The 26,551-nt window shown below is 46.0% G+C and overlaps 1 protein-coding gene across 1 annotated transcript; it reads right to left on the reverse strand.

Annotated features, from left to right (window-relative positions):
- Nucleotides 1-57: 57 nt before the first annotated feature.
- Nucleotides 58-17,899, reverse strand: LOC306771486 (rac GTPase-activating protein 1; the record flags this gene model as incomplete). The annotated part of the gene is made up of 15 exons (XM_079260652.1): nt 58-103; nt 825-918; nt 1,120-1,237; nt 1,344-1,476; nt 1,550-1,655; nt 1,748-1,946; nt 3,728-3,823; nt 6,093-6,257; nt 8,881-9,011; nt 10,797-10,995; nt 12,121-12,219; nt 12,518-12,571; nt 12,645-12,717; nt 12,787-12,926; nt 17,699-17,899. The coding sequence occupies 15 exons, from the start codon at nt 17,897-17,899 to the stop codon at nt 58-60; spliced, it is 1,854 nt and encodes a 617-aa protein (XP_079116778.1).
- Between the last annotated feature and the right edge of the window lie 8,652 nt (nt 17,900-26,551).

Here is a 26,551-nt window from a genome sequence, read left to right on the forward strand (position 1 = left end):
TTGGTCCTGCAGCAGGAACATGGTTCAGAGCAGGAGTGTGCTGGTACGTACTGAACATCAGCTGGGGGACGTGAAGACCCTCCTCGCCAGATCCGGTTGAGCTCTGAAGACAGAAAACATGTTGAAGAATGAGATGGATCTGGTTCAGCATGGTGTGGGCCTCTGAAACCTAAAAACTAATCTGCTCCACCAGGTTTGCATGAAACTGATTCACAGTGACTTTAAAATTGATTTATAATAACTTCACACATTTCTGTTCTACTTTTTAGATAGATCAGAATATACAGATTAGCCTCCTTCCCCCAGTCCACTCAGCTGGTCCAGCAAGACGAGACCAGTTCTTTGAGTCCAGTCAAGTTTCTGCTATACTGTACTCTGATCTCTGATTGGTTCATTTACAGCCTATCTCATGCATACATCTCACTTTATCTTTTCATCCACAGAAAGCCAAGCGCTGCTTCCAACCAGTTTTCTTTCCAACGTTACTGCTTTTAGAGGGAAGAGGCTTTGTTTCGTAGATTAACAGGTATACTGGAATAATCTGGTTCTGATCCAGGTAATGATGCAAACTCCACCGTTGTGGACAGGAAGTAAACATTCGTAAACCAGCGAACTGGTCTACGCGTGTTTTCAGACAACACTGCTGTGGGCTTTTTATTGACTGACTGATCTTAATTTACAGATTTGGATCTGGACCCGAAATGGCGATTAGAACTGACGAGTGGTGTGGATGTGGACCTGGGATGGTTTCGGCTGGTCTTACGGACCAGGTACAGTATCATGATGCCCTAGTTTTATTGTCTTGTGTGCTGATGGAGGCATACCCCAGGTTTTTGATCCGGCCCAGAACAGATGCAGGACTGGGAGGTTTGTAGAAGCTTTTTAGCTCTGGTGATGTCAGAGGCTCGAAGAAGCGACCTAAAAGGAATCAGAACCACTTTTTTCAAACCAGTTAAAAGCAGTATGGTTTCCCAGTGGGAGGAGAACTGTCCCAGTGGTCCCAGCTGCGGGAGGGGACCCATCCCACTCAGGGAAGAGACAGTTAACATAAAAGTGGTAAACAGCGTTAGAACATTTATAGGTTTTAGGGTTTTTGGACTTTCTGACCCAGAAACCCACCATGGCGTTCGTCCTGGATCAGCTGATTGGAGGAAGACCCGGACAGGACTGGACCCATCTGGGTGGAAAGGACCTGTTTCCAGTAATCTTCAGGTATAGACAACAGGCGGTGCATCACCTGAGAACAGAGCCAGTCCACATGAGCTCCAGAAGACCAGAACCAAAAGCACCTTTCTTTCATGGGTATCTGAGCCGAACCAGAACCGGCATTCTGTCAGAAAGACCTTTGGCTGAGTGCTTGTGTCCCTCATGATGGTTGTCGGTGACGGCTCGGACATCCCATGACCCACGACAGTCGGTCCAAACACCCGGGCCAAGTTGTTCTGATCCATCTGGCACTGTGGGCTCCTCATCACCCTGAAAAGCGAAGACCAGTTCTCTGTAAAGATTCTACTGAGCCAAATGGGTCAGAACAAGGTTCTGTTCTTACTTGTGGAAGTGGAGCATGAGGAACGCCAGCGTGTCTCTGTTGGACTTCGGCAGCTTGGCGACGGCCCGGCAGATGATGGTTAAGCCCTCGTCTTCGTCGCTCAGCTCTGAAACAGACGGAGATCTGATCACGGGTCCGTCCGACATCATCCACGGTTCGGTCTTTTTACAGAACTGTGGTTCTGCTCCATGTTTGTACCTGAAGCCTCCATGAAGATCCTGTGCAGTCTGAAGGTGATCAGGGGTTCCTTCAGTTTCCTCAGGAAGTCCTTGAGGACTCCACAGACCACATGGATGTCCTGGACTTTACTGAGCATCGGAGCCAGATTCCCCTGGAGGTAGCGGTCTCTGAGCTCCTTCACAGAGCGCTCGCTTCCAGAAACTCTGTACAGACCTCTCTGTCAACAGGTGGGATAGACCGGTAAGACAGTTCTCTGCTCTGATTGGTGCTTGAGGAAGGACCCAGACAGTCCACACTAGCCCTGAGGAGACTAGCCCAGCAGCCGGGTGAAGGTTGAACACAGACGAACAACGTCTTTATGATTCCACAAATTTTAGAAAACAAACAAATAACATGAAGCGTTGTCTTGACAAGGACGCAGGGTTACATAAAGTTCTCCTGGTCTTCAGGAATGTCTGCCTACTAAATGGATTTAACAACTCTGATTGGTTGTTGCCACCCAGCAGCGTTGAACCCATAGGCTGTATAAAGAGATGGGCGGAGCCTCCATGACATCACCCGTAGGTTTCTGAAGAGCTGAATTGAAGCTCGGTGGGCGGTTCCTACCATCACCATCTTGGCAGGGGCATGCGTGTCGTCTCACCCGGAAAATACAAATATGGGCAAAGAGGTGGAGCTGAGAGGGGGGCTGTGAGCATCATGGTGGATGATTGACATCGAGCGAACTCCGAGCTTTCTGTAGCTAAAAGCTAACCGAGCTAACCTGGAGATAACAGGAGCTAACCAGCTAACGGAGGTGAACGGGCTAAAGCTAAGTCACGTTGTTAACCGGCTAAAAACCGCGGTTGTTCTACGTTCTTCTTACTTGAAGCGGGAGATCGGGTACCTGTCAATCAAAAGGACACGCCCCTAAATATGCCGAACTTCGAGATTAAATTACTTTTAAACGGGCGAGTTAGAAAAAAATTCACTCCCCCCACAGTTGTCATGAAGGTAAACCTGACCTATTAAACCTAAAATGGATTTTTGAACCAGGCTTTAAACATGTTTATTTCTGCTGTAAACATGTTTATTCCTGCTGTAAACATGTTTATTCCTGCTGTAAACATGTTTATTTCTGCTGTAAACATGTTTATTCCTGCTGTGAAGTTGGTCTTTTTAACATGGGAGTCTATGGGGATTTGCTCTGTTTTGCAGCCCCTAGTGGATGAAGGGGGAACTGCAGTGTTATACACTTTCTCATAGGCTTCACTCTTTACCGCTGAAGGCTCCGTCCACCTTTCATATACGGTCTATGGTTGAACCCTTAAGACGACTTTTCAACTTTAAGAAGAACAAATGTTTGACAACGTGGAGCAACTTCCCTCATGTTAGTCCAGGTCGGACCACCAACTGGAGCATGATGAGGACAGGTTCTCAGTCTGAGGCCACCAGCTCAGAACCTGGACTTGAACCAATTTCTCTGAAGGGTATCGGCACATTTTGGCCCACTTGTGCTTAGATTTACCTGAAAACCAATAACGACCAGAGGTGGATCACTGTTGGGTCCTCCACCATCCATACAAGATCAGGTCCTATTCTAGTATTTTACCGTAAAACCATTTTCTTTGTCAGAACTTGAAGTAATGTTCCCATTAGACCAGATCCAATAACTGATCAGTGATCAAAACGATCCCTTTTCACAGCAGAACATGTTGGACTAACCCAGTGTTCCTCAGCTCTGGTCCTACGGCCCCCTGCCCTGAATGTTTAAGACCTGTTCCTCCCCCAGAAAAGCCGAGTTGGATTATTCAACATCAAGTATCTGTTAACGAGCCATTTGTTTCATTCAGGCGTGTTAAGGTAGGGATACCTGTGGAACATTCAAGGCAGGAGGTCTTGAGGGGGTCCTGAGGACTGGAATCGAGACACACTGGACTAACATCTGGCATTTGTACCACCTTTGGAAGCTTCTAATCCAATTACAGTACGAAGGAAACCAAAGCAGTTCAAACTCACCTCCTGCAGACCCCTCCTCTCGATCTCTGCAACGCAGTTCACGATCAGCTGAGGAACTCTGGGATGAGTCAGTGGAGCAAAACCTTCCAAGAAGTCCTGAAGAGGAGCAGAGTCTCGTTCAGATTAGCTCACATGAGGGTCAGTCAGGTTCTGGTTTATGTGATGGAGTTCTACAGACACCAGAGTTAGAACAGAAAGTTGGAACAAAAACACTATTTCTAAAAATCATTTCAGGAGAACTGAAATAGAGTTTAATACTGTGGAGTCGCATTCGCACACGAATAAACTCCACAGAACCCAGGACCACACAACATATAGAACCAGGAACACAAGATCTATAGAACCTAGGACCACAGGTCCTACAGAACCCAGCACCACAAAACCTATGAAACCCAGGACCCACAGAACCCATGGAACCCACGGAACCTCATGTTTGAGAAGGATGTCCCAAGCAAATGACAACCACATTAAAGAAAGATTTCATCCAGAAATGAGAAAGCTTCCTTCCACCAGTGAGCTTTGAAGATCTCCTTGCAGTTGATGCTCCTGAGGATGACCCGGATGAGGACGAGGTTCTCCACATTTCACCATTCTTATACAAACACAGGTAAATACTAAAGACACACATGGAGGCGGGGTGTGTGTGGTTACTAATAGAGCTGCTTGAAAATTAAATCACGATTATTTTGACGGAAATTGAGATCTCTATTATTTAACAGGATTATCCTTTTATCTTTAAGAACATGAATATAGTTCACGTTAAACTGTGGCTTTTAAACAACGTCTTTATGATTCCACAAATTTTAGAAAACAAACAAATAACATGAGGCGTTGTCTTGACAAAGTGCAAATACTGATGTAAACAGAATAAATATAAGTGAGGATTAAACAACACTGCGCGTCGTGTCGGGCATTATAACCGTTTAATGCACGGTTCCAAGTTGTTTAATCCACTCATACACACACAGGAAACATTTAAAAACAAATTTGTATTTCTTTTCTACAACATTTGCTGAAATATAGGAACTATTTTACGTTGGCCTGGATGTACGTTTTATGCCAAACAACCGCTGTCAGGCTGCAGCACGTTTCTCTCATTCACCTGTTAAAAGACGGCTGATCTGAACCAGCTGGTTAACGCGTTGCTATGGTAACGCCCCGTAACGGAGGGATGTTACAGTGTTTAACTGGCCAAACTATGTATAGGAAAATAATGCAGCCAGTTGTCGCTGACAATGGTATAAACTATGTTTAGGTGAACTTCCACAACCTACTGCAGTTATTCTACATGGACCTGCAGCCGGAGCCGACTGAGACTGGCCGCCTGGGAGTGCTTTAGGACGGGAGAGGCTCCCGCTGCTCCTTCCTTACAGTAACTGCAGAACAATATGTGCCTTCAAGTCAGTCGCCAAAACACCAGAAAAGTCTCTAATAACTCCAGTAAAAGCTGCTAGATTTGTCGCTTTTAACAAAAAAGTCTCCAGATTTAGCGAGAAAGTCTCCAAGTTGGCAACAGTGTCTGAATGAAAGCAAAGCGGCTGTGGGAGGAGTTTACAGCACAGCGCTGCAACGCCAGAGACGCTCGATTAGCAGCTGAAGACAGCAGGAGAGGAAACTGCAGAGAGAAAAATAATCACACCCTTTTAGTTTTATCATCGATGGAAACCCAGATCGTACTGAGATTAAAATCTGATTCATCGTCCAGCCTTAGTTACTAATAGTCTCGTCACTCGTTTGTGTTTTTTTTTTCCTCAGACAGGAATCAACATCCACCAACAGCTGGATTCCATCTGGAAAACCCATGCTGATCGGACTACAGATGCTTTCCCACATGTTCACGTTCATCCAGACCGCTGGCAATGAGAAGTAGTCCCTGAACAAAGTCATTATGTAGCGATGCAAGCAGGCACCTTTATACTTGTCCGTTTAGCGTTGATGTCCGTTAGGATGAGACCGAGTTGCTTTCTCACAGCAGCAGAGTAAATCATCGACACAGCAGCGTGTAAAATCAGCTTATCAGAGTTTTATGAGACTCCATTGTTAATCTTCAACAACTCAGTGTAGATACAGCCGGAGTTAATCTCATCACCAAACTCATTTACTCTCCGGTTATTTAGGTTTTATGAACCCTGTGTCAACCAGTGCTAACTCTGAAATGATTACCGTACGGAAACAGTCACCCTGATCAGGACCAAACACATGCATGTTACATTTAGCTTCTTGATTGAACATGGTCCACATGAAAACCTGATCCAGAACATCTTTGTCCTGACAATCACTTCCTGGCTCTGAAGGTAAATCTGGATTTTCTTCATTTCTAGAATAAACAAACTGGTTTCTGATGGAGAACAGGTTCAGGTCTCACCGGGACCGCCTGACTTGGACTTAAAGTTCCGCAGGGCGAGCAGCCATTTGGGAGCCTCTGTTTGCACTCCGGATGAGCGACGACACGGCAGTTCCTACACTTCACCACCACCTTCCCGAAGCGGATCCTCTTCCCGCAGGGCATGCACTTCTCCGGCCGGATCACCTGGAAGGAGGCGAACAAGTTATGTTGAACCGCAGCTGAAGCATCAGGACAGATTAAAGCAAACTGGATGGTGTTTATGTAAAGATGCTGAAGTTTATGATTCATCTCTGAAAATAGCAACTGACATGCACGAAAAAAAAGCAAATTGAATAGAAATTCATGGAGAAAAACTGGCAAAGCTCAGACGAATAAAGGACAGCAAGAAGAACAACTGTGTATATGCTGTTCTTGCGGTGTACAACCAAAGGGGCAAAAATTTGGTACAAGAAATACAAAAATAAAAAAACATGGATAATAATAACAACAGTCAATTATTACGTTAAAATAAACATAATATGAAAACATGGCAGGGCATAATTAATAATGGGCTGAAATGATTAAGCAAAAATCATTTTGTCAAAATGTCTGGAAAATCTGGATATTTGAAAAAACAAACTGTAAATGAGTTCAACGATTGTTCGTGTCAATGTGGAAAAGAGCAGCTAAAAACAAACACTGATGAACATGTACAACAAAAGAAAATCCTAATAGCATCTTTTTACTGAAGTAGAAATAGAAGAAGGAATCAAAGTGGTAAATAAATGGCTAGCTGGGCTGCTCGTACCATGACTAGTTAAAACATAATGGATCATCTGGTTATTGAACCGTTCGATTACATGTATTGTCTGTCTGATTATATGAAAGTTCTTCCATTTCAGAAACATGTAGATGAACATACTTTATAAGGCAATAGCTTTGTCCCCCAGTTTCATAAAGAACTCAACAGCTGTTAGAGAGGAGGTGGGAAAATGCTTTGGGTAAACATTGGGTATGGATCCTGGACAGAATCATCCACATCAGTGGCTCTGAATTATCAGAAGACGTGAAGGTTAGATAAAATCATTTCACAGTTAGTTGCTGTTTTGACCCTAAAAAACATGTTTGACACCATTGATCAGACCATTTTGTTTAAATAACTGGTAAAATCTGGTATGGGAGGGTTGTTTCCCTAAACCCGACATAGCCGGCAGGAAATAAAACATCCAGTTAGACATGATGACATCAGAACTTAATAATATAAGTGGGACTTCTCAGGGCCATGTACTCGGCCCAGAACTCTTCATCTTACATAGAACCATCCAGCTGATGTTTCTCAGCCTGTGAAGTGCTTTCTGTTTACTGATAGCGCAACTTTTCTTTTCTTAGGAGAGAGCAGGTCATTAAAGTGGAACTATTATGTTCATTTCAGGCTAATTTATTCTTATTTCTGAGACCAGAAAGGCTGGGATTGATGGAGTTATTGTCACAAATGGCTTTATTTACTTCAGACCGACCCTCTCCGTAGGCTGTCAGATCAGCCTGCGGGCAAAACGAGTGGATTGAGACTCTTCCGCATTAAGCCCCGCCTCCCGCCACTGCACTACATCGGGAGCGCGCACCGCACCTGCTTTCACCGTCATTGTAACGTCTCATAAACAGAAGGATTAGGCACTGTAGAAAGCTCAGAAAACTCTAAATACCATAATAGGACCCATTTAAAATGCTGGAAAAAGAAAAAAAAACTGGTTTGATCAAAAATAAATGATCATTAAATCTTAAGTCACTATATGACGACCTCTAACAGAGACATTGACACAGATGTTTCCATCAACACAAAGGCGTTAAAATCAACAATCAACGTTGCTACGGTCCACTTGAGATTTATTAAACTGGAAACACACACAGGAATATGTAATGAAAGTACGTGTTGATGACATAACAGTTCAATCACTCTCAGTGATGTCACTTCCCTTTTGAGCACATCCTCTGTACTGAGACCATATTGTAAGGGATGGTCACCGCGTGCATTCATACATTTTATACCATGGTCTGGGTGAATACTCGATTCTGATTGGCTGCAGGTTGTAGCTTAAAAAGTAACAATGGACACCAGTTAAAAAAAGTTCCGTCAAATAGCCCAATAGTTCTAAATCAGTGTGCTGGCTCAAACAGCAGTTGGTAACCGTGACAACAGAAATGTTAGCGACAAACGGGCAGAAAGAATATCTGGACTGACAACGTCAGACATCACAGTACACCTTGCAAATTTTTAAGTGGGATCCTGGCCGAGAGTCACAACTCCTCCTACCACTAAAGCCAAGGAACTAAAGCGCAACAGTCTCAACACAGCAATCCCATTTTGTGTTTGCACTTATCTCTGCAGACACACACACTCACAATGCAGCATCTATGCTCACTACTTTCAACACGCTCGCTCAGCACGGTGAATCGCTAGCAATGTGCCATAATTCCAACCATTCTGTCAAAGGTGTTACCCTGTGCCGATGGCAGCAGTTTCCTGGTGTGTCAGTCCAGAGTAAACATGAGGGGAAATCGCTGATATGTTCTCTGTATGGCGTCGCTAAACATTCACTTTATACAATTATATTTTTAAAAAAACCCCAACCAACCAACTTCTCTTTACTTGAGCTTCGATTACAGGGAGAGGGTTTATTGGACTAGACTGTTTAAAAAATGAATGAATGTTTAGCAGCATGTTTACCAGCTGCAGGTAAACGTGATGGTTTTTGCAGAGTAAGTTCTGTTTTATGTTGAACATAATGAAGGAAGTGGAAGGAAATAAAAAGTTTTTGGCAGTGCTCACCGTTTTAGACAGAAAGACATGTTTCAGGGTTTTCTGCATCCTGGTGCTGGAAACATTGTCGTCCTGCGATGGAGCTCCAGGTTCTGGCTCCACAACCATTTTTTCACAGGGAAACCAGATGGAGGTCTGGTCTGAGGACAGACAGGGACGAACATGTCAATCTTTCTGTAAGAAGACACGTCGGACAGCTCTAGTCTTCAGCTGCTCTGTGGTTCCAAACTACAACACATGTATCATGTATGTAACTAAGGCTGGGCGATTAATCGGATTTTAATCTCAGTACGATCTGGGTTTCCAACCATGATAAAGATAAAAGGGTGTGATTATTTGTCTCTCTGCAGTTTCCTCTCCTGCTGTCTTCAGCTGCTAATCGAGCGTCTCTGGCGTTGCAGCGCTGTGCTGTAAACTCCTCCCACAGCCGCTTTGCTTTCATTCAGACACTGTTGCCAACTGGCTGCATTATTTTCCTATACATAGTTCAGTGAGTTAAACACTGTAATATCACTGTAATATATGGGGGGGGGGGGGGGGGGGGGGGGCGTTCTTGCCGTGGTGGGTGGGAGCTGCTGGTGGGGTCTGGGTTGGGAGACTGGACTGGCCCAGTTTGGGTCAAGTGGCTGCATTGCCCGGGGGCCACCAGCCCTTTTAGGTTGAGCTTTGATAATTATTGTTTTTATTTATTAATAATTAGATTTTTTTAATAGTAATTAATACCATTACTACTACTATTAGGGTCCGAGCCATACGAAGTATGGCAAGGCCCTATTGTTATTGTAATGTTTATTCTTCTATATTATTCTCGTTCTAAGCACAACTCACTCAATTCTGACCCCCTTAGGCCCCGTGAAAAGTTGCGAAACTTGGCACACACCTCACATCCGGCGAAAATTTCAATAATCTGGCGTTTGTATGCACGCCAATGCAAAAATGCCTCGACAGCGCCCCCTAGAAACGCCAAAAATGGCACCTAGAATGGGGTCAAAAAAGTTTAGTTTGACGTAGGTCGACGAAATTCGGCACACGTCTACCACCTGAAGAGGAGTAGAAAAGTCAATGAAACACCTGTTGTCATGGCAACGGGCTGTCTGCCATCTTGGCGTTTACGACCATATTTTTGCCCGTTTTTTCAATTTGGCCGCATCATATTTGAACGAACTAGTCTGAGTTTTGGGGGAGCCCCTAGGGGCCCGATCGTCTACTTTGACCTAGAGCTACGAAATTCGGCACACGTGTATCAACCCTACACAAGCATAAAACTCAATTAAGCACCTGTTACCATGGCAACGGTGTGTCCGCCATCTTGAAAAAAAATCCTCCTCGCCATGAAACACGGTTTACTCATATCTTCGCAGAAATGCATCCGATCTGCACCAAAGTGGAAAGCATTCATATCTGGTAGGTCCTTAACATATTTTTATATGTATTGTGGGGGTGGCACATTTTGGGGGGGGGCCCCTAGGGGCCCGATCGTCTACTTTGACGTAGGGCTACGAAATTCGGCACACATGTGTAACATCCCAAGAAAAGCGAAAAAGTCAATTAAACAACATGTTGCCATGGTAACGGGCTGTCCGCCATCTTGGCGTTTACACACATTCTTTTCTCAATATGTGAATGGTATTTCTCTATTAAAATGAACTGTCTCTGCGGGTCCTTCACATGTAGCGTTAGGAGAACCAGGACTCGGGTGGAGGGTTCGGCATGAGGCGAGGACCCGATGGATGCCGCTTGCAGCTTTAATAATTATTATTATTGTAAGAGTGAGAGTGTACCAGTAGGTTGGGTGTGTGTGAAGAGTGGGTGTCACATGCCCTTTGGGGCCTCGGGAAATGTGGACCAGGGGTCTGGGCTTAATAACGAACAACAGAACTGCAAAGTCAAAGTCAAAGGAAAGACAGCATTGTTCAACACCTCACCTCCTCTTGGAGTTCCTCCTGCTGATGCTGTTCCTCCCACTCCTCCTGCTCCATTTGCACCTCCCACTGAAGCTTCACCTTCCTGGGTAATGTTCTGAGCTGGCTTGTCCGGACCCTTCTGGTTTTTTCCCGGCATCATGTGAATCTGACTGTTTGTGTCCGGACTCGTCACAACAGCCTTAGCAATGGTCTCCACCTCCTGAGAGAATATATAGCTCAGTCTCCCTCTGCTGGACCCCTCAAAACCCCAACACCTGGGTTCAATGCAAACCTGACACCTGCTTCATGGAATAGCTCAGCTGGACATTTAGCCTACGGTCTCAGAACCCACTGTCTAATGGTCCAACGGTCCCAGAACCCACAGTCTAATGGTCCAAGTGTCCCAGAACCCCCAGCCTAATGGTGCAACTGTCCCAGAACCCACTGCATAATGGTCCAACTGTCCCAGAACCCACAGCCTAATGGCGCAACTGTCCCAGAACCCACAGTCTAATGGTCCAACGGTCCCAAAACCCACAGTCTAATGGTCCAACGGACCCAGAACCCACAATTTAATGGTCCAACGGAGCCAGAACCCACAGTCTAATGGTCCAACGGTCCCAGAACCCCCAGCCTAATGGTGCAACTGTCCCAGAACCCCCAGCCTAATGGTCCAACTGTCCCAGAACCCACAGTCTAATGGTCCAACGGTCCCAGAACCCCCAGCCTAATGGTCCAACGGTCCCAGAACCCCCAGCCTAATGGTCCAACTGTCCCAGAACCCCCAGCCTAATGGTCCAACTGTCCCAGAACCCACAGTCTAATGGTCCAACGGACCCAGAACCCACAGTCTAATGGTCCAACGGTCCCAGAACCCCCAGCCTAATGGTCCAACTGTCCCAGAACCCACTGTCTAATGGTCCAACGGACACAGAACCCACAATCTAATGGTCCAACGGACCCAGAACCCACAGTCTAAAGGTCCAACGGTCCCAGAACCCACAGTCTAATGGTCCAAGTGTCCCAAAACCCCCAGCCTAATGGTGCAACTGTCCCAGAACCCACAGTCTAATGGTCCACCTGTCCCAGAACCCACTGTGTAATGGTCCAACGGACCCAGAACCCACAATCTAATGGTCCAACGGACCCAGAACCTACAGTCTAATGGTCCAACGGACCCAGAACCCACCGTCTAATGGTCCTACAGTCCCAGAACCAACAGTATGTGTCCAATAGGGTCGGAACTAATAGTTTAAGGGATCAGGTTCTTTAAAAGACTATTCAATATTTCTTAGGACCAATAATTTTATGGCAGAAATCAGAGGAAACTGGATGTTTTTATCACCTTCTCTACGATTTTTCTGTCCAGCAACTCTGCAGAGCCATTCCCACTTCTGTTTTGCTTCCCAACCAGACTTCCAGCAGCCGGGCCCATTGAAGAGCGCTGCCAAGAGCCAATGCAACATCAAAATCAAACAACAAAATAAAAACAGTCTAGCAGAAAGGTGAGGAAAAAAGCAGTATAACTAACATTTTACATCTGATAAAATCTGAGTGTCGGTTAATAAAGAGGAGCCAAAATAATCTCGTAGAACCACACCCATCATTCATTTTTCCTCAACAAATATGCGAGACCAGTTCATTAACCTCCAAACTCCTGCAGCAGATACAGCATTTATGTTGAGTCAGTGGACTTTTCCAGATAGATTTCCTGGATTCATCTAGCTATAAACAGCACTCACCCTCCTCTCTCTGGCTCGAGACCTCAGAGGTTTGATCTTAGTCGTGTCCAAGTCCTGTAAAAACATTCAGAGTTCGTCATACATCAAGTTGCAGCAGTTTAACCAAAGAGCGCGTCCTGTTTCTTACCACATCATCATCCGTCCGGTCGTAGCTGATGTCTGAATGAAACAAGAAGGACGACTCATCGATAACCGTCAGCCTGGGAGGGGTCAGATGAGAGTCAGCCATCTTTATCCTTCAGCTGCCATGTGATTGGCTGGTATCTCACCTTTTGCTGCTCCTCTGTAGCGTCACGTTTGTTCCTTTGTGATCAAACGTGGCCAAAAGAGATTTCTGCTCGTCGTTCAGGCAGGCGTTGGATTTACTGTCATGGACCAGGATGTCACACATGAGCTGCATCTGCTTCTGCTGCAGGAACAGAAAGGATTCCTCAGCAGGACACTGGGCCTCATAACCCCCCAACCAGAACCGCAGTGATGTCACCTGACCGTGATGATGCCACCTGACCGTGATGATGCCACCGACCGTGATGATGTCACCTGACCGTGATGATGCCACCTGACCGTGATGATGTCACCGACCGTGATGATGCCACCGACCGTGATGATGCCACCGACCGTGATGATGTCACCTGACCGTGATGATGTCACCGACCGTGACGATGCCACCTGACCGTGATGATGTCACCTGACCGTGATGATGCCACCTGACCGTGATGCCACCCGACCGTGACGATGCCACCCGACCGTGACGATGCCACCCGACCGTGACGATGTCACCCGACCGTGACGATGTCACCCGACCGTGATGATGTCACCGACCGTGATGATGTCACCGACCGTGATGATGTCACCCGACCGTGATGATGCCACCCGACCGTGATGATGTCACCGACCGTGATGATGCCACCCGACCGTGATGATGCCACCCGACCGTGATGATGTCACCCGACCGTGATGATGTCACCCGACCGTGATGATGCCACCCGACCGTGATGATGTCACCCGACCGTGATGATGTCACCCGACCGTGATGATGTCACCGACCGTGATGATGTCACCCGACCGTGATGATGTCACCGACCGTGATGATGTCACCCGACCGTGATGATGTCACCCGACCGTGATGATGTCACCCGACCGTGATGATGCCACCTGACCGTGATGATGTCACCTGACCGTGATGATGCCACCTGACCGTGATGATGTCACCGACCGTGATGATGTCACCGACAGTGATGATGTCACCGACCGTGATGATGTCACCGACAGTGATGATGTCACCGACCGTGACGATGCCACCTGACCGTGACGATGTCACCTGACCGTGATGATGTCACCGACCGTGATGATGTCACCTGACCGTGATGATGTCACCGACCGTGATGATGTCACCTGACCGTGATGATGTCACCGACCGTGATGATGTCACCTGACCGTGATGATGTCACCTGACTGTTTTTATAATACTCCACAGTTGTGATTTCTGGAGGCTGTGCTGCTCCAGTGTAATTTGGACTCTTTCAGGACTGTTACATTGAGTTTCCATAGTAACAGAAGAGTTATTTATCAGTGGAATTAACTGATTACATTATTCAAAAACAGTGAAATAACTAGCAATCCCAAACAAGTTGAACAGGAAGCAACATCGGATTGCAAGCCAACAACATGGAGGTGCAAAAGTCTCACAAAAATACATCCAGCGAATACGTGCTTCACCAATACATGGCTGGATGAACACTAATGGTTCTGCACTACACAACAACACAGCAGCAGCAGAAAGCTAAGGGGAGGTAGATCTGCAGAGCTTTTAAACCACTGTTGGTCTGGACATGTATTTACAGGAGATGATCCAGATAAGGGACATGAAAACGGTTAACTGTGAGTTTTCCTCCATATTTCCTCCATACATCAGACCAGACACGCTTCATTAACCACAGACTTTCCTTCATCACCTCCAGCAGTGATGGACATGAAGCTGAGGACAGACAACTGGAACTTCAGGAGGAAACAAAACTGTTTCCATCCTGGGAGAAGAGGAGGTGGGGTGGGGAACCAGAAACACTAGACCAGAACCAGAACCAGAAGCATCCAGAAGAGAGAACAGAGCAGACTCTACTTCTGGACGAAACAGATCCTTCAGTGTCTGAAACAAAATGTTGCAGATCTTCAATCAGCTGTTCAGCAGTGGCTGGAGCATCAGAACCTAAGACTGCAAAAAACTGGAGGACTTATTCAGATTGGCTGGTTCTGGTTCTGGTTCGGCGATGGGATTACTCTATTCCATAATTTCATTAAAAAAAACGAATAAACTGATGATTGATGAGTTTCATAATCAGCTGTTAAACCTGCTGGTCAGCTGTTAAACCTGCTGGTCAGCTGTTAAACCTGCTGGTCAGCTGTTAACCTACAGGTCAGCTGTTAAACCTACAGGTCAGCTGTTAAACCTGCTGGTCAGCTGTTAACCTGCAGGTCAGCTGTTAAACCTGCTGGTCAGCTGTTAACCTGCAGGTCAGCTGTTAAACCTGCAGGTCAGCTGTTAAACCTGCTGGTCAGCTGTTAACCTGCAGGTCAGCTGTTAAACCTGCTGGTCAGCTGTTAACCTGCAGGTCAGCTGTTAAACCTGCAGGTCAGCTGTTAAACCTGCAGGTCAGCTGTTAACCTGCAGGTCAGCTGTTAAACCTGCTGGTCAGCTGTTAACCTGCAGGTCAGCTGTTAAACCTGCTGGTCAGCTGTTAAACCTACAGGTCAGTTGTTAAACCTACAGGTCAGTTGTTAAACCTACAGGTCAGTTGTTAAACCTGCTGGTCAGCTGTTAAACCTGCAGGTCAGCTGTTAACCTGCTGGTCAGCTGTTAAACCTGCAGGTCAGCTGTTAACCTGCAGGTCAGCTGTTAAACCTGCTGGTCAGCTGTTAACCTGCAGGTCAGCTGTTAAACCTGCTGGTCAGCTGTTAACCTGCAGGTCAGCTGTTAAACCTACAGGTCAGCTGTTAAACCTGCTGGTCAGCTGTTAACCTGCAGGTCAGCTGTTAAACCTACAGGTCAGTTGTTAAACCTACAGGTCAGTTGTTAAACCTGCAGGTCAGCTGTTAAACCTGCTGGTCAGCTGTTAAACCTGCAGGTCAGCTGTTAAACCTACAGGTCAGTTGTTAAACCTACAGGTCAGTTGTTAAACCTACAGGTCAGCTGTTAACCTGCTGGTCAGCTGTTAAACCTACAGGTCAGTTGTTAAACCTACAGGTCAGTTGTTAAACCTGCAGGTCAGCTGTTAAACCTGCTGGTCAGCTGTTAAACCTACAGGTCAGTTGTTAAACCTACAGGTCAGTTGTTAAACCTACAGGTCAGTTGTTAAACCTGCAGGTCAGCTGTTAAACCTGCTGGTCAGCTGTTAAACCTGCAGGTCAGCTGTTAAACCTGCAGGTCAGCTGTTAAACCTACAGGTCAGTTGTTAAACCTACAGGTCAGCTGTTAACCTGCTGGTCAGCTGTTAAACCTACAGGTCAGCTGTTAACCTGCAGGTCAGCTGTTAACCTGCAGGTCAGTTGTTAAACCTGCTGGTCAGTTGTTAAACCTACAGGTCAGTTGTTAACCTGCTGGTCAGCAGTTAAACCTGCTGGTCAGCTGTTAACCTGCAGGTCAGCTGTTAAACCTACAGGTCAGCTGTTAACCTGCTGGTCAGCAGTTAAACCTGCTGGTCAGCTGTTAACCTGCAGGTCAGTTGTTAAACCTGCAGGTCAGTTGTTAAACCTACAGGTCAGCTGTTAAACCTACAGGTCAGCTGTTAAACCTGCAGGTCAGCTGTTAACCTGCAGGTCAGCTGTTAACCTGCAGGTCAGCTGTTAAACCTGCTGGTCAGCTGTTAAACCTACAGGTCAGTTGTTAAACCTACAGGTCAGCTGTTAAACCTACAGGTCAGCTGTTAAACCTGCAGGTCAGCTGTTAACCTGCAGGTCAGCTGTTAACCTGCAGGTCAGCTGTTAAACCTGCTGGTCAGCTGTTAAACCTACAGGTCAGCTGTTAACCTGCAGGTCAGCTGTTAAACCTACAGGTCAGCTGTTAAACCTGCAGGTCAGCTGTTAACCTGCAGGTCAGCTGTTAAACCTGCTGGTCAGCTGTTAACCTGCAGGTCAGTTGTTAAACCTGCAGGTCAGCTGTTAACCTGCAGGTCAGCTGTTAAACCTGCTGGTCAGCTGTTAACCTGCAGGTCAGTTGTTAAACCTGCAGGTCAGCTGTTAAACCTGCTGGTCAGTTGTTAACCTGCAGGTCAGCTGTTAAACTTGCAGGTCAGCTGTTAAACCTGCAGGTCAGCTGTTAAACCTGCAGGTCAGCTGTTAACCTGCAGGTCAGCTGTTAAACCTGCAGGTCAGCTGTTAACCTACAGGTCAGCTGTTAACCTGCAGGTCAGCTGTTAAACCTGCTGGTCAGCTGTTAAACCTGCAGGTCAGTTGTTAAACTGCAGGTCAGCTGTTAAACCTGCTGGTCAGCTGTTAAACCTGCTGGTCAGCTGTTAAACCTGCTGGTCAGTTGTTAACCTGCAGGTCAGCTGTTAAACTTGCAGGTCAGCTGTTAAACCTGCAGGTCAGCTGTTAACCTGCAGGTCAGCTGTTAACCTGCTGGTCAGTTGTTAACCTGCTGGTCAGCTGTTAACCTGCAGGTCAGTTGTTAAACCTGCTGGTCAGTTGTTAACCTGCTGGTCAGCTGTTAACCTGCAGGTCAGTTGTTAAACCTGCTGGTCAGCTGTTAAACCTGCAGGTCAGCTGTTAACCTGCAGGTCAGCTGTTAACCTGCTGGTCAGTTGTTAACCTGCAGGTCAGCTGTTAAACCTACAGGTCAGCTGTTAAACCTGCAGGTCAGCTGTTAACCTGCAGGTCAGCTGTTAAACCTGCTGGTCAGCTGTTAACCTGCTGGTCAGTTGTTAACCTGCAGGTCAGTTGTTAACCTGCTGGTCAGCTGTTAACCTGCAGGTCAGTTGTTAAACCTGCTGGTCAGCTGTTAAACCTGCAGGTCAGCTGTTAACCTGCAGGTCAGCTGTTAAACCTGCAGGTCAGCTGTTAACCTGCAGGTCAGCTGTTAAACCTACAGGTCACCTGTTAAACCTGCTGGTTAGCTGTTAACCTGCTGGTCAGCTGTGATCAGGACCACCTCCCTCTACAGAACACGGACCAGAACCCAGGTCATACCAGATAGTGGTAGTCGGCCTCGACCTTGTGTCGTTTCTTTATCTCCAGGTCCAGCTGGTAGCGAGTGTGCTTCAGTGTGACCTCCAGAGCCGCTTTGGCCACGTCTGACTTCACCAGCTGCTCCTTGAACTTCTTTAACTCCAGCTCGGCCTGCATCCACCTCCTCCTCACGTCCTCCATGTTCTTTACCACCTCCATCATCTCTGAAAGGACAGGAGCCAGTCAGTCTGGAACGGTGGAATCAAACCTCCTGCACAAAGAAGGCGGGACCAGATCCTGGTCACGACCAAACCTGGAAACATCTCAGGGTCAACCAAAACCTGGTGGAGGACACGGTTCAGAAACCAGGAGAACAAGACCCCAGCTGAGATATGCTGATATTACAAATCAGTCTGATCAATGAGATTTTTAAGCGTTCAGAGGACCTGATCCAGCTGTCCCCAGACTAGTCGAGACTGGTCAAACTGGACCAGAATCATCCTCTGCAAGGAACTCTGGGAATTACAGTCAAATGTCCCCATTTGAAAGTCCAAACCTTTAAATGGTTGTGTTCTCATCATGAGGAATGCTCCAGTGTTTCCAAAAGAGGCAGGTAAAGATCCAGGTCATCTCCCTCAGTGAAGATGGATCTGGAAGAAACTGGAGCAGATCTTTGCCTGAAACTCACCCAGCTCAGTCCTCATGTTGCTTTCCTCCATGTTGATCCTCTGCTGGTACAGAGATAGGAAGTCCTCCAGGAGGACCCGGGACTCCTCCATCCTGACCCCATCCACCTGCAGGAGGTGGTCACAGGTCAGCGGGAGAAGAAGACGAGACGTGAGGAGACGCAAGTAAGAAACATTCAGCTCCGGGTCGGGTCTGGTTCTGAGATGGATCTGATCTGGTTCTGATCTGGCACTTATCTGGTTTTAATCTGGCTCTGATCTGGCTAGGAACCGGGTCTGATATGGGTCTGATCTGGCTCTGTTCTGGGTAAGAACTGGTTCTGATCTGGCTCTGTTCTGGGTAAGAACTGGTTCTGACCTGGCTCTGTTCTGGGTAAGAACTGGTTCTGACCTGGCTCTGTTCTGGGTAAGAACTGGTTCTGACCTGGCTCTGTTCTGGGTAAGAACTGGTTCTGACCTGGCTCTGTTCTGGGTAAGAACTGGTTCTGACCTGGCTCTGTTCTGGGTAAGAACTGGTTCTGACCTGGCTCTGTTCTGGGTAAGAACTGGTTCTGACCTGGCTCTGTTCTGGGTAAGAACTGGTTCTGACCTGGCTCTGTTCTGGGTAAGAACTGGTTCTGATCTGGCTCTGTTCTGGGTAAGAACTGGTTCTGACCTGGCTCTGTTCTGGGTAAGAACTGGTTCTGACCTGGCTCTGTTCTGGGTAAGAACTGGTTCTGACCTGGCTCTGTTCTGGGTAAGAACTGGTTCTGACCTGGCTCTGTTCTGGGTAAGAACTTGTTCTGACCTGGCTCTGTTCTGGGTAAGAACTGGTTCTGACCTGGCTCTGTTCTGGGTAAGAACTGGTTCTGACCTGGCTCTGTTCTGGGTAAGAACTGGTTCTGACCTGGCTCTGTTCTGGGTAAGAACTGGTTCTGATCTGGCTCTGTTCTGGGTAAGAACTGGTTCTGATCTGGCTCTGTTCTGGGTAAGAACTGGTTCTGACCTGGTTCTGTTCTGGGTAAGAACTGGTTCTGATCTGGTTCTGTTCTGGGTAAGAACTGGTTCTGACCTGGCTCTGTTCTGGGTAAGAACTGGTTCTGACCTGGCTCTGTTCTGGGTAAGAACTGGTTCTGACCTGGCTCTGTTCTGGGTAAGAACTGGTTCTGACCTGGCTCTGTTCTGGGTAAGAACTGGTTCTGACCTGGCTCTGTTCTGGGTAAGAACTGGTTCTGATCTGGTTCTGTTCTGGGTAAGAACTGGTTCTGACCTGGTTATGATCTGGGTAAGAACTGGTTCTGACCTGGCTCTGTTCTGGGTAAGAACTGGTTCTGACCTGGCTCTGTTCTGGGTAAGAACTGGTTCTGACCTGGCTCTGTTCTGGGTAAGAACTGGTTCTGACCTGGTTATGATCTGGGTAAGAACTGGTTCTGACCTGGCTCTGTTCTGGGTAAGAACCGGTTCTGACCTGGCTCTGTTCTGGGTAAGAACTGGTTCTGATCTGGTTCTGTTCTGGGTAAGAACTGGTTCTGACCTGGTTATGATCTGGGTAAGAACTGGTTCTGACCTGGCTCTGTTCTGGGTAAGAACCGGTTCTGATCTGGCTCTGTTCTGGGTAAGAACTGGTTCTGACCTGGCTCTGTTCTGGGTAAGAACTGGTTCTGATCTGGCTCTGTTCTGGGTAAGAACTGGTTCTGATCTGGCTCTGTTCTGGGTAAGAACTGGTTCTGATCTGGCTCTGTTCTGGGTAAGAACCGGTTCTGACCTGGCTCTGTTCTGGGTAAGAACCGGTTCTGACCTGGCTCTGTTCTGGGTAAGAACCGGTTCTGATCTGGCTCTGTTCTGGGTAAGAACTGGTTCTGACCTGTTTCTGTTCTGGGTAAGAACTGGTTCTGATCTGGCTCTGTTCTGGGTAAGAACTGGTTCTGACCTGGCTCTGTTCTGGGTAAGAACTTGTTCTGATCTGGTTCTGTTCTGGGTAAGAACTGGTTCTGACCTGTTTCTGTTCTGGGTAAGAACTGGTTCTGATCTGGCTCTGTTCTGGGTAAGAACTGGTTCTGATCTGGTTCTGTTCTGGGTAAGAACTGGTTCTGACCTGTTTCTGTTCTGGGTAAGAACTGGTTCTGATCTGGTTCTGTTCTGGGTAAGAACTGGTTCTGACCTGTTTCTGTTCTGGGTAAGAACTGGTTCTGATCTGGCTCTGTTCTGGGTAAGAACTGGTTCTGACCTGGCTCTGTTCTGGGTAAGAACTGGTTCTGATCTGGCTCTGTTCTGGGTAAGAACTGGTTCTGACCTGGCTCTGTTCTGGGTAAGAACTGGTTCTGATCTGGCTCTGTTCTGGGTAAGAACTGGTTCTGACCTGGCTCTGTTCTGGGTAAGAACTGGTTCTGATCTGGCTCTGTTCTGGGTAAGAACTGGTTCTGATCTGGTTCTGTTCTGGGTAAGAACTGGTTCTGATCTGGCTCTGTTCTGGGTAAGAACTGGTTCTGATCTGGTTCTGTTCTGGGTAAGAACTGGTTCTGACCTGGCTCTGTTCTGGGTAAGAACCGGTTCTGACCTGTTTCTGTTCTGGGTAAGAACTGGTTCTGATCTGGCTCTGTTCTGGGTAAGAACTGGTTCTGACCTGGCTCTGTTCTGGGTAAGAACTGGTTCTGATCTGGCTCTGTTCTGGGTAAGAACTGGTTCTGACCTGGCTCTGTTCTGGGTAAGAACTGGTTCTGACCTGTTTCTGTTCTGGGTAAGAACTGGTTCTGATCTGGCTCTGTTCTGGGTAAGAACTGGTTCTGACCTGGCTCTGTTCTGGGTAAGAACTGGTTCTGATCTGGTTCTGTTCTGGGTAAGAACTGGTTCTGACCTGGTTATGATCTGGTTCTTGTGTAACTAGTTGTGATCTGTGTCAGACATGGTTCTACTGTGAGTCCCATCTGGCTCTGAAGTGGGTCGGATCTGGGTCTGAGATGTCTCTGTCGTTTTCTTGAACCTGGTTCTGATCTTCATGAAACCACCGGCACCATTCCAGCGCAACAGACCCTCGCGCACATCTGACCCAACCTGTCAATCACTTCTGATCTGCTAGTTTGAATCCTGAGTCTCCGCGCGCGCGCTTGGCTCGTTCCGGGTCTGGTTCGGTTTCCAGAAAAGTTCTGTCAACGCAGAAGACTTACCTGGAAAGACAAGGACGCACCTTGAGCCGCCGCACGTGTCGACGCACCGGACAGAGGATGTGCGCTATGTCCACGTGACTCCCCGGTGAATGACGTCATCAGATATAAGCACTTTTTGGTCAAATGAAGGTTTGTTGAGATTAAAATAAATAAAAAGGCAAACAATTAAAAAATTAAGTTAGAAAATAAACAAACCACACAAATCCACACAAAAAAGTTCAAATGTGAAATAAATTAAATAATTATTATAAACAAAAACAAAGTCATATAAACAAAAAAACATTTACTGTAATCAAAGGCAAGCTAATTTATGATACTGAAATCACACATGAACATATTAGTTACTATAACCAGAAAGAAACAAAAAATTTACCATAAACAAGCAAATACAAACTTAATATTTATGATAAACAAACAAACAAACAAACAAACAAAAAACTGAAAATGTATTAAAAACAAAAGCAAACTAAATATTTATGAGCAAAAAATAAGTTATTTTTTAAATTAAAAAAATGACTAAATATTTATCATAAACCAAAAAGACTATCTGAAGTAAATGTAAGCTAAGAAATAGAAGGCCAGAGAGCAGGACATAATAATCTAATTTAGTAGAAATAAAAGCATCAGCACCTCCATGCTGGCTGAGAGAGATGGGCGGACTCTGGTGGTGATTTAAAGATGATAAAATGCTGTTTTTGTTCAGAGATCCAGTTCAAAGATCCAGAAAGACCAGAAAAAAAAAGACTTTCTTCAAGTCCAGATTAAATCTAAAATCATTATTACTCCTTAAAACGGCCATCTCTGTACTGTGGTGTGTCACAAAACCAGATGGAATTTTTTTCTAAAATAGCCCACTGTGTTTATTGGAAAAACGTATGTGATTGACAAAAATAAGCTTTTTGATCATTTTGCTTAAAACACAGAAAGTTGGATACAACCTGATAATTATCAAGAATGTTTGGCTCTAAACCACTCTTCCCCAGAAACGGGGTCACCGCCACTGTGTTAACCCATCCGCTGATTAAAATACATACATGCAATACTGTAACAAATGGCAGTGAAATTTACAGTGATTTATCATGTCAAACGCATTAACATCACTTGGTTTTGATTTTTGAAGCTGAATGTTGTAAAATTTCCTGTATAACTTCATCTAAGTCACAAAATCACAGTAGTTAAGTGTTGCAGTGGAAAATCACAGAAGTCAAAGCATGACTGTAAAAAAAGTCACAATAGCCAGCATAGTACTGTAAACAACAAAGTAAACTTCTGTATTCTTCCTTTCCTTTAACCATATGTGTGTATATATATATATATATATATATATATATATATATATATATATATATATATATATATATATATATATATATATATATATATATATAGTGGCCGATTGAGCTTTCCAGGGTGTACCCTGCCTTTCGCCTAAAGACTGCTGGGATAGGCTCCAGCTTCCCCGCCACCCTTCATTGGATTAAGCGGTTAGGATAATGAATGAATGAATGAATATATATATATAGTTGAACCAATTGAAAAACCAAAACATTCCATTTTATTCAAAAAATGACATTGACAACCTTTATTAAAAACATAAACACAAAAGAAGGAATTAAAGCAATAAAGAGAATTTTTGAAAAATATCCAAACAAAAAGAGAAGTTGCTCCAGTTACTGGAAGTTAATTTGACCAGAAATGACTTTGAGTATGATGAGGATTTTTATCTGCAGGTAAAAGAAACGAAGCGAAGGGGAAGTGGTCAACCCCAGCCTGCACCAAGGTTTTTATGGTGGACTGGGAGACATCAGCCCTTCAGAACTGTGGAAAAAAAGCTCCTTTATCTTTAAAGCTCCTCAAATCTTCCAGAGACACTAACTCACAGGTGTCAAACTCCAGTCCTGGAGGGCTGGTATCCTGCCGGTTTTTGTTGTTACCATGCTCCAACACGCCTGACCGAAATTCATAGTAGGTTGACAAGAAGCAGCTGGATCCATTTGATTTGAATCAGCTGTGTCAGTCGCCGGAAACAACAAAAACCTGCCGGATACCGGCCCTCGAGGACTGGAGTCTGACACCCCTGCACTAAATCATTTGACTTTCTAGACCAGGGATCCCCAATCCTGGTCCTCGAGCATCGGTGTCCTGCAGGTTTTCCAAGTGTCCCTGCTGCACCACACCTGATTCAAATCTATTGTATTTAGCAAATACATATGCAGAGCTTGTCTGAGCCTGAATCAAAGTAAACTTCTGTATTCCAACAGGAACACTTGGAAAACCTGCAGGACACCGGTCCTTGAGGACTAGGGTTGGGGATCCTTGTTCTAAACACAATCGCATGAAAATCAAGGATCAAATTTCTTCTAGGGACACAAATTTGAAAATAAAACATGTTTTACGCTCACAGACACCCATGCACTTCTCCACCAAAGCAGTTTCCACCATAAACACACAACTGCTGACCTGGTGACGTTTCCACAGAATCTGCACACAGCAGTCGGACTTTGCTGCAGCAACATAGATGTTGTTTCAGTCTTTGGCCACAAGAGAGTACTGTCGCTCCTTTTTCAGGAAAAACCTCAAGGGTTTTTTGCAGACAAAGTGCATTGACGTATCCTCCATCCTACCGCTGGTTATTACATATTCTTCCCCACAGTCCACTTAGTCTGGGACCTGAGGAAAAACTTCCAGGTCCTGCTCCAGAATACTGGACTCAGAGATCACCAGATGATTGGTGCTTTCAGGAGAAACCTTAACTTCAAGCATCATCTTTGCCAGAGTTAAGGTAAAACCTCTACATGAGACAAATTGAAATCTTGGTCACCATCGTCAATGGTTATGCAGCTTTTACGAAACCACCTGCACAGTGTATGGCCTTCAGGATGGTGGTGAGACTGGTAACACCTTGCTAGAGAGAATTAGCCAACATAGACACAACTTCTTGAAAAAGATGCACACCATGCTGCACTATTTGGCTCATGAATGGGATCCTGTCAACGCCACAGTCTTCCAGTGTAAGCCCAGATGGTCCACCCCTCAGAGCTGAAATGATTTGGATAACTAAATTGGTCTGAATGAAAAATATTTAAAATAACCATACACCATACCAGTGGTTCCCAAACTGGGGGGCGGTCCCAGGGTTATCCCAAGGGAGGCACGGCAAGGCTAAATAAAACTTGGGAGTTTTGGCGCTGGACAAATTTGTGAAAGTACCAATGATGAATGGTGATAAATTAACAAGAGAGACTTCATGTACTGAAAAAAGATAAGAAAACATGATGCTGCATATCTGCGCCTGCTTGACCAGGTAACAGTAAAGTTATAGTAATAATCAATCATAGGTAATGAAGAGACCACAGTCTTTAGCATGTATCAAAATATTATATTCTAATATTATGAAGTATGAAGCCAAACAAGTTACAACACCACTTATGGACTTTTCATCATAAATACAAAGAAAATCCTGCAGGTTACTTTAGAAATAAACCATAAAATAAACTGTCAGATATAGCAGAGTTGTTTTCCAACTCAGCTTGCCTGAAGAAGTTTAAAACGTTTCACTCTAAAGCATAAGAATTGATGTGAATACTGAAACTGACGTGGTTTTAACTCCAAAACAGTCACTAAACTAATGATACATATCTTAGTATGTTTCTTTGGTTCATGTGACGGAACAGGGGCGCTTGACATTGTTGTCATTGATGAAAGAGGGGCCCCGCCGAAAAGTTTGGGAACCACGGCCTCATACCATGAATTATAGCCCTGTTAAATTGTTATTATTACTATATTTTAGTTTAGCCTATCCCTGTGACAAGACCTTTAAATCCTCATTCTTACTCCCCGGGACTCCAATAGAGTCCCATTAGAGCATACTGGGCCTTCCATTTCTTATACCCTAACCCTGTCTTTTTATACCTAAACATCACTAAACCCCATTGTAGTGGACCTAAATAAAAGATTAAGCCAATAATTATTTAATATCTAGATAATATTAGAATGACTGCACAAACTACCAGTCATTAAAAAGCTTCTGGCTCCCCTTTTAGGCATCCTGTCCAGAGAGTTTGTTACCCAAAAGGGGTGGGGGAAACGGGAGAGGGATGGCCAGTGCACACACTCTGAAGTCTCTGGCCTTCAGCCTCTGCCAGCAGAGTACAATTTCTCATGTTCCTAACTCTAACCCTTAAATTAGTCGCGGGAAAAACAGCCAAACTCAAGAAAAGAACAAAGAAAGGAGATAAAAAAAACCTCCATCCATCCATCCATCCATCCATCCATCTTCTGCCGCTTATCCGGGGTCGGGTCGCGGGGGCAGCAGCCTAAGCAGGGAAGCCCAGACTTCCCTCTCCCCAGACACATTTGCCAACTCTGCGGGGGGGATCCCGAGGCGTTCCCAGGCCAGCCGAGAGATGCAATCCCTCCAGCGTGTCCTGGGTCTTCCCCGGGGTCTCCTCCCAGAGGGACGTGCCTGGAACACCTCACCAGGGAGGCGTCCAGGAGGCATCCTGACCAGATGCCCGAGCCACCTCAACTGGTTCCTCTCGATGCGGAGGAGCAGCGGCTCTACTCTGAGCCCCTCCCCGATGACCGAGCTCCTCACCCTATCTCTAAGGGAGAGCCCGGCCACCCTGCGGAGGAAACTCATTTCAGCCGCCTGTATACGAGATCTCGTTCTTTCGGTCACGACCCACAGCTCATGACCATAGGTGAGGGTAGGAACGTAGATCGACTGGTAAATCGAGAGCTTCACCTTCTGGCTCAGCTCCTTCTTCACCACGACAGACTGGCGCAGAGTCCGCATTACTGCAGACGCCGCACCGATCCGTCTGTCGATCTCACGCTCCATCCTTCCCTCACTCGTGAACAAGACCCCGAGATATTTAAACTCCTCCACTTGAGGCAGGACCTGACTCCCGACCCGGAGAGGGCAATCCACCCTATTCCAGCTGAGGACCATGGTCTCAGATTTGGAGGTGCTGATTCTCATCCCAGCCGCTTCACACTTGGCCGCGAATCGCTCAAGCGAGAGCTGGAGATCACGACCAGAC

This window comes from Telmatherina bonti, assembly GCF_933228915.1.
Source record: "Telmatherina bonti genome assembly, chromosome: 21".
NCBI lineage: Eukaryota > Metazoa > Chordata > Actinopteri > Atheriniformes > Telmatherinidae > Telmatherina > Telmatherina bonti.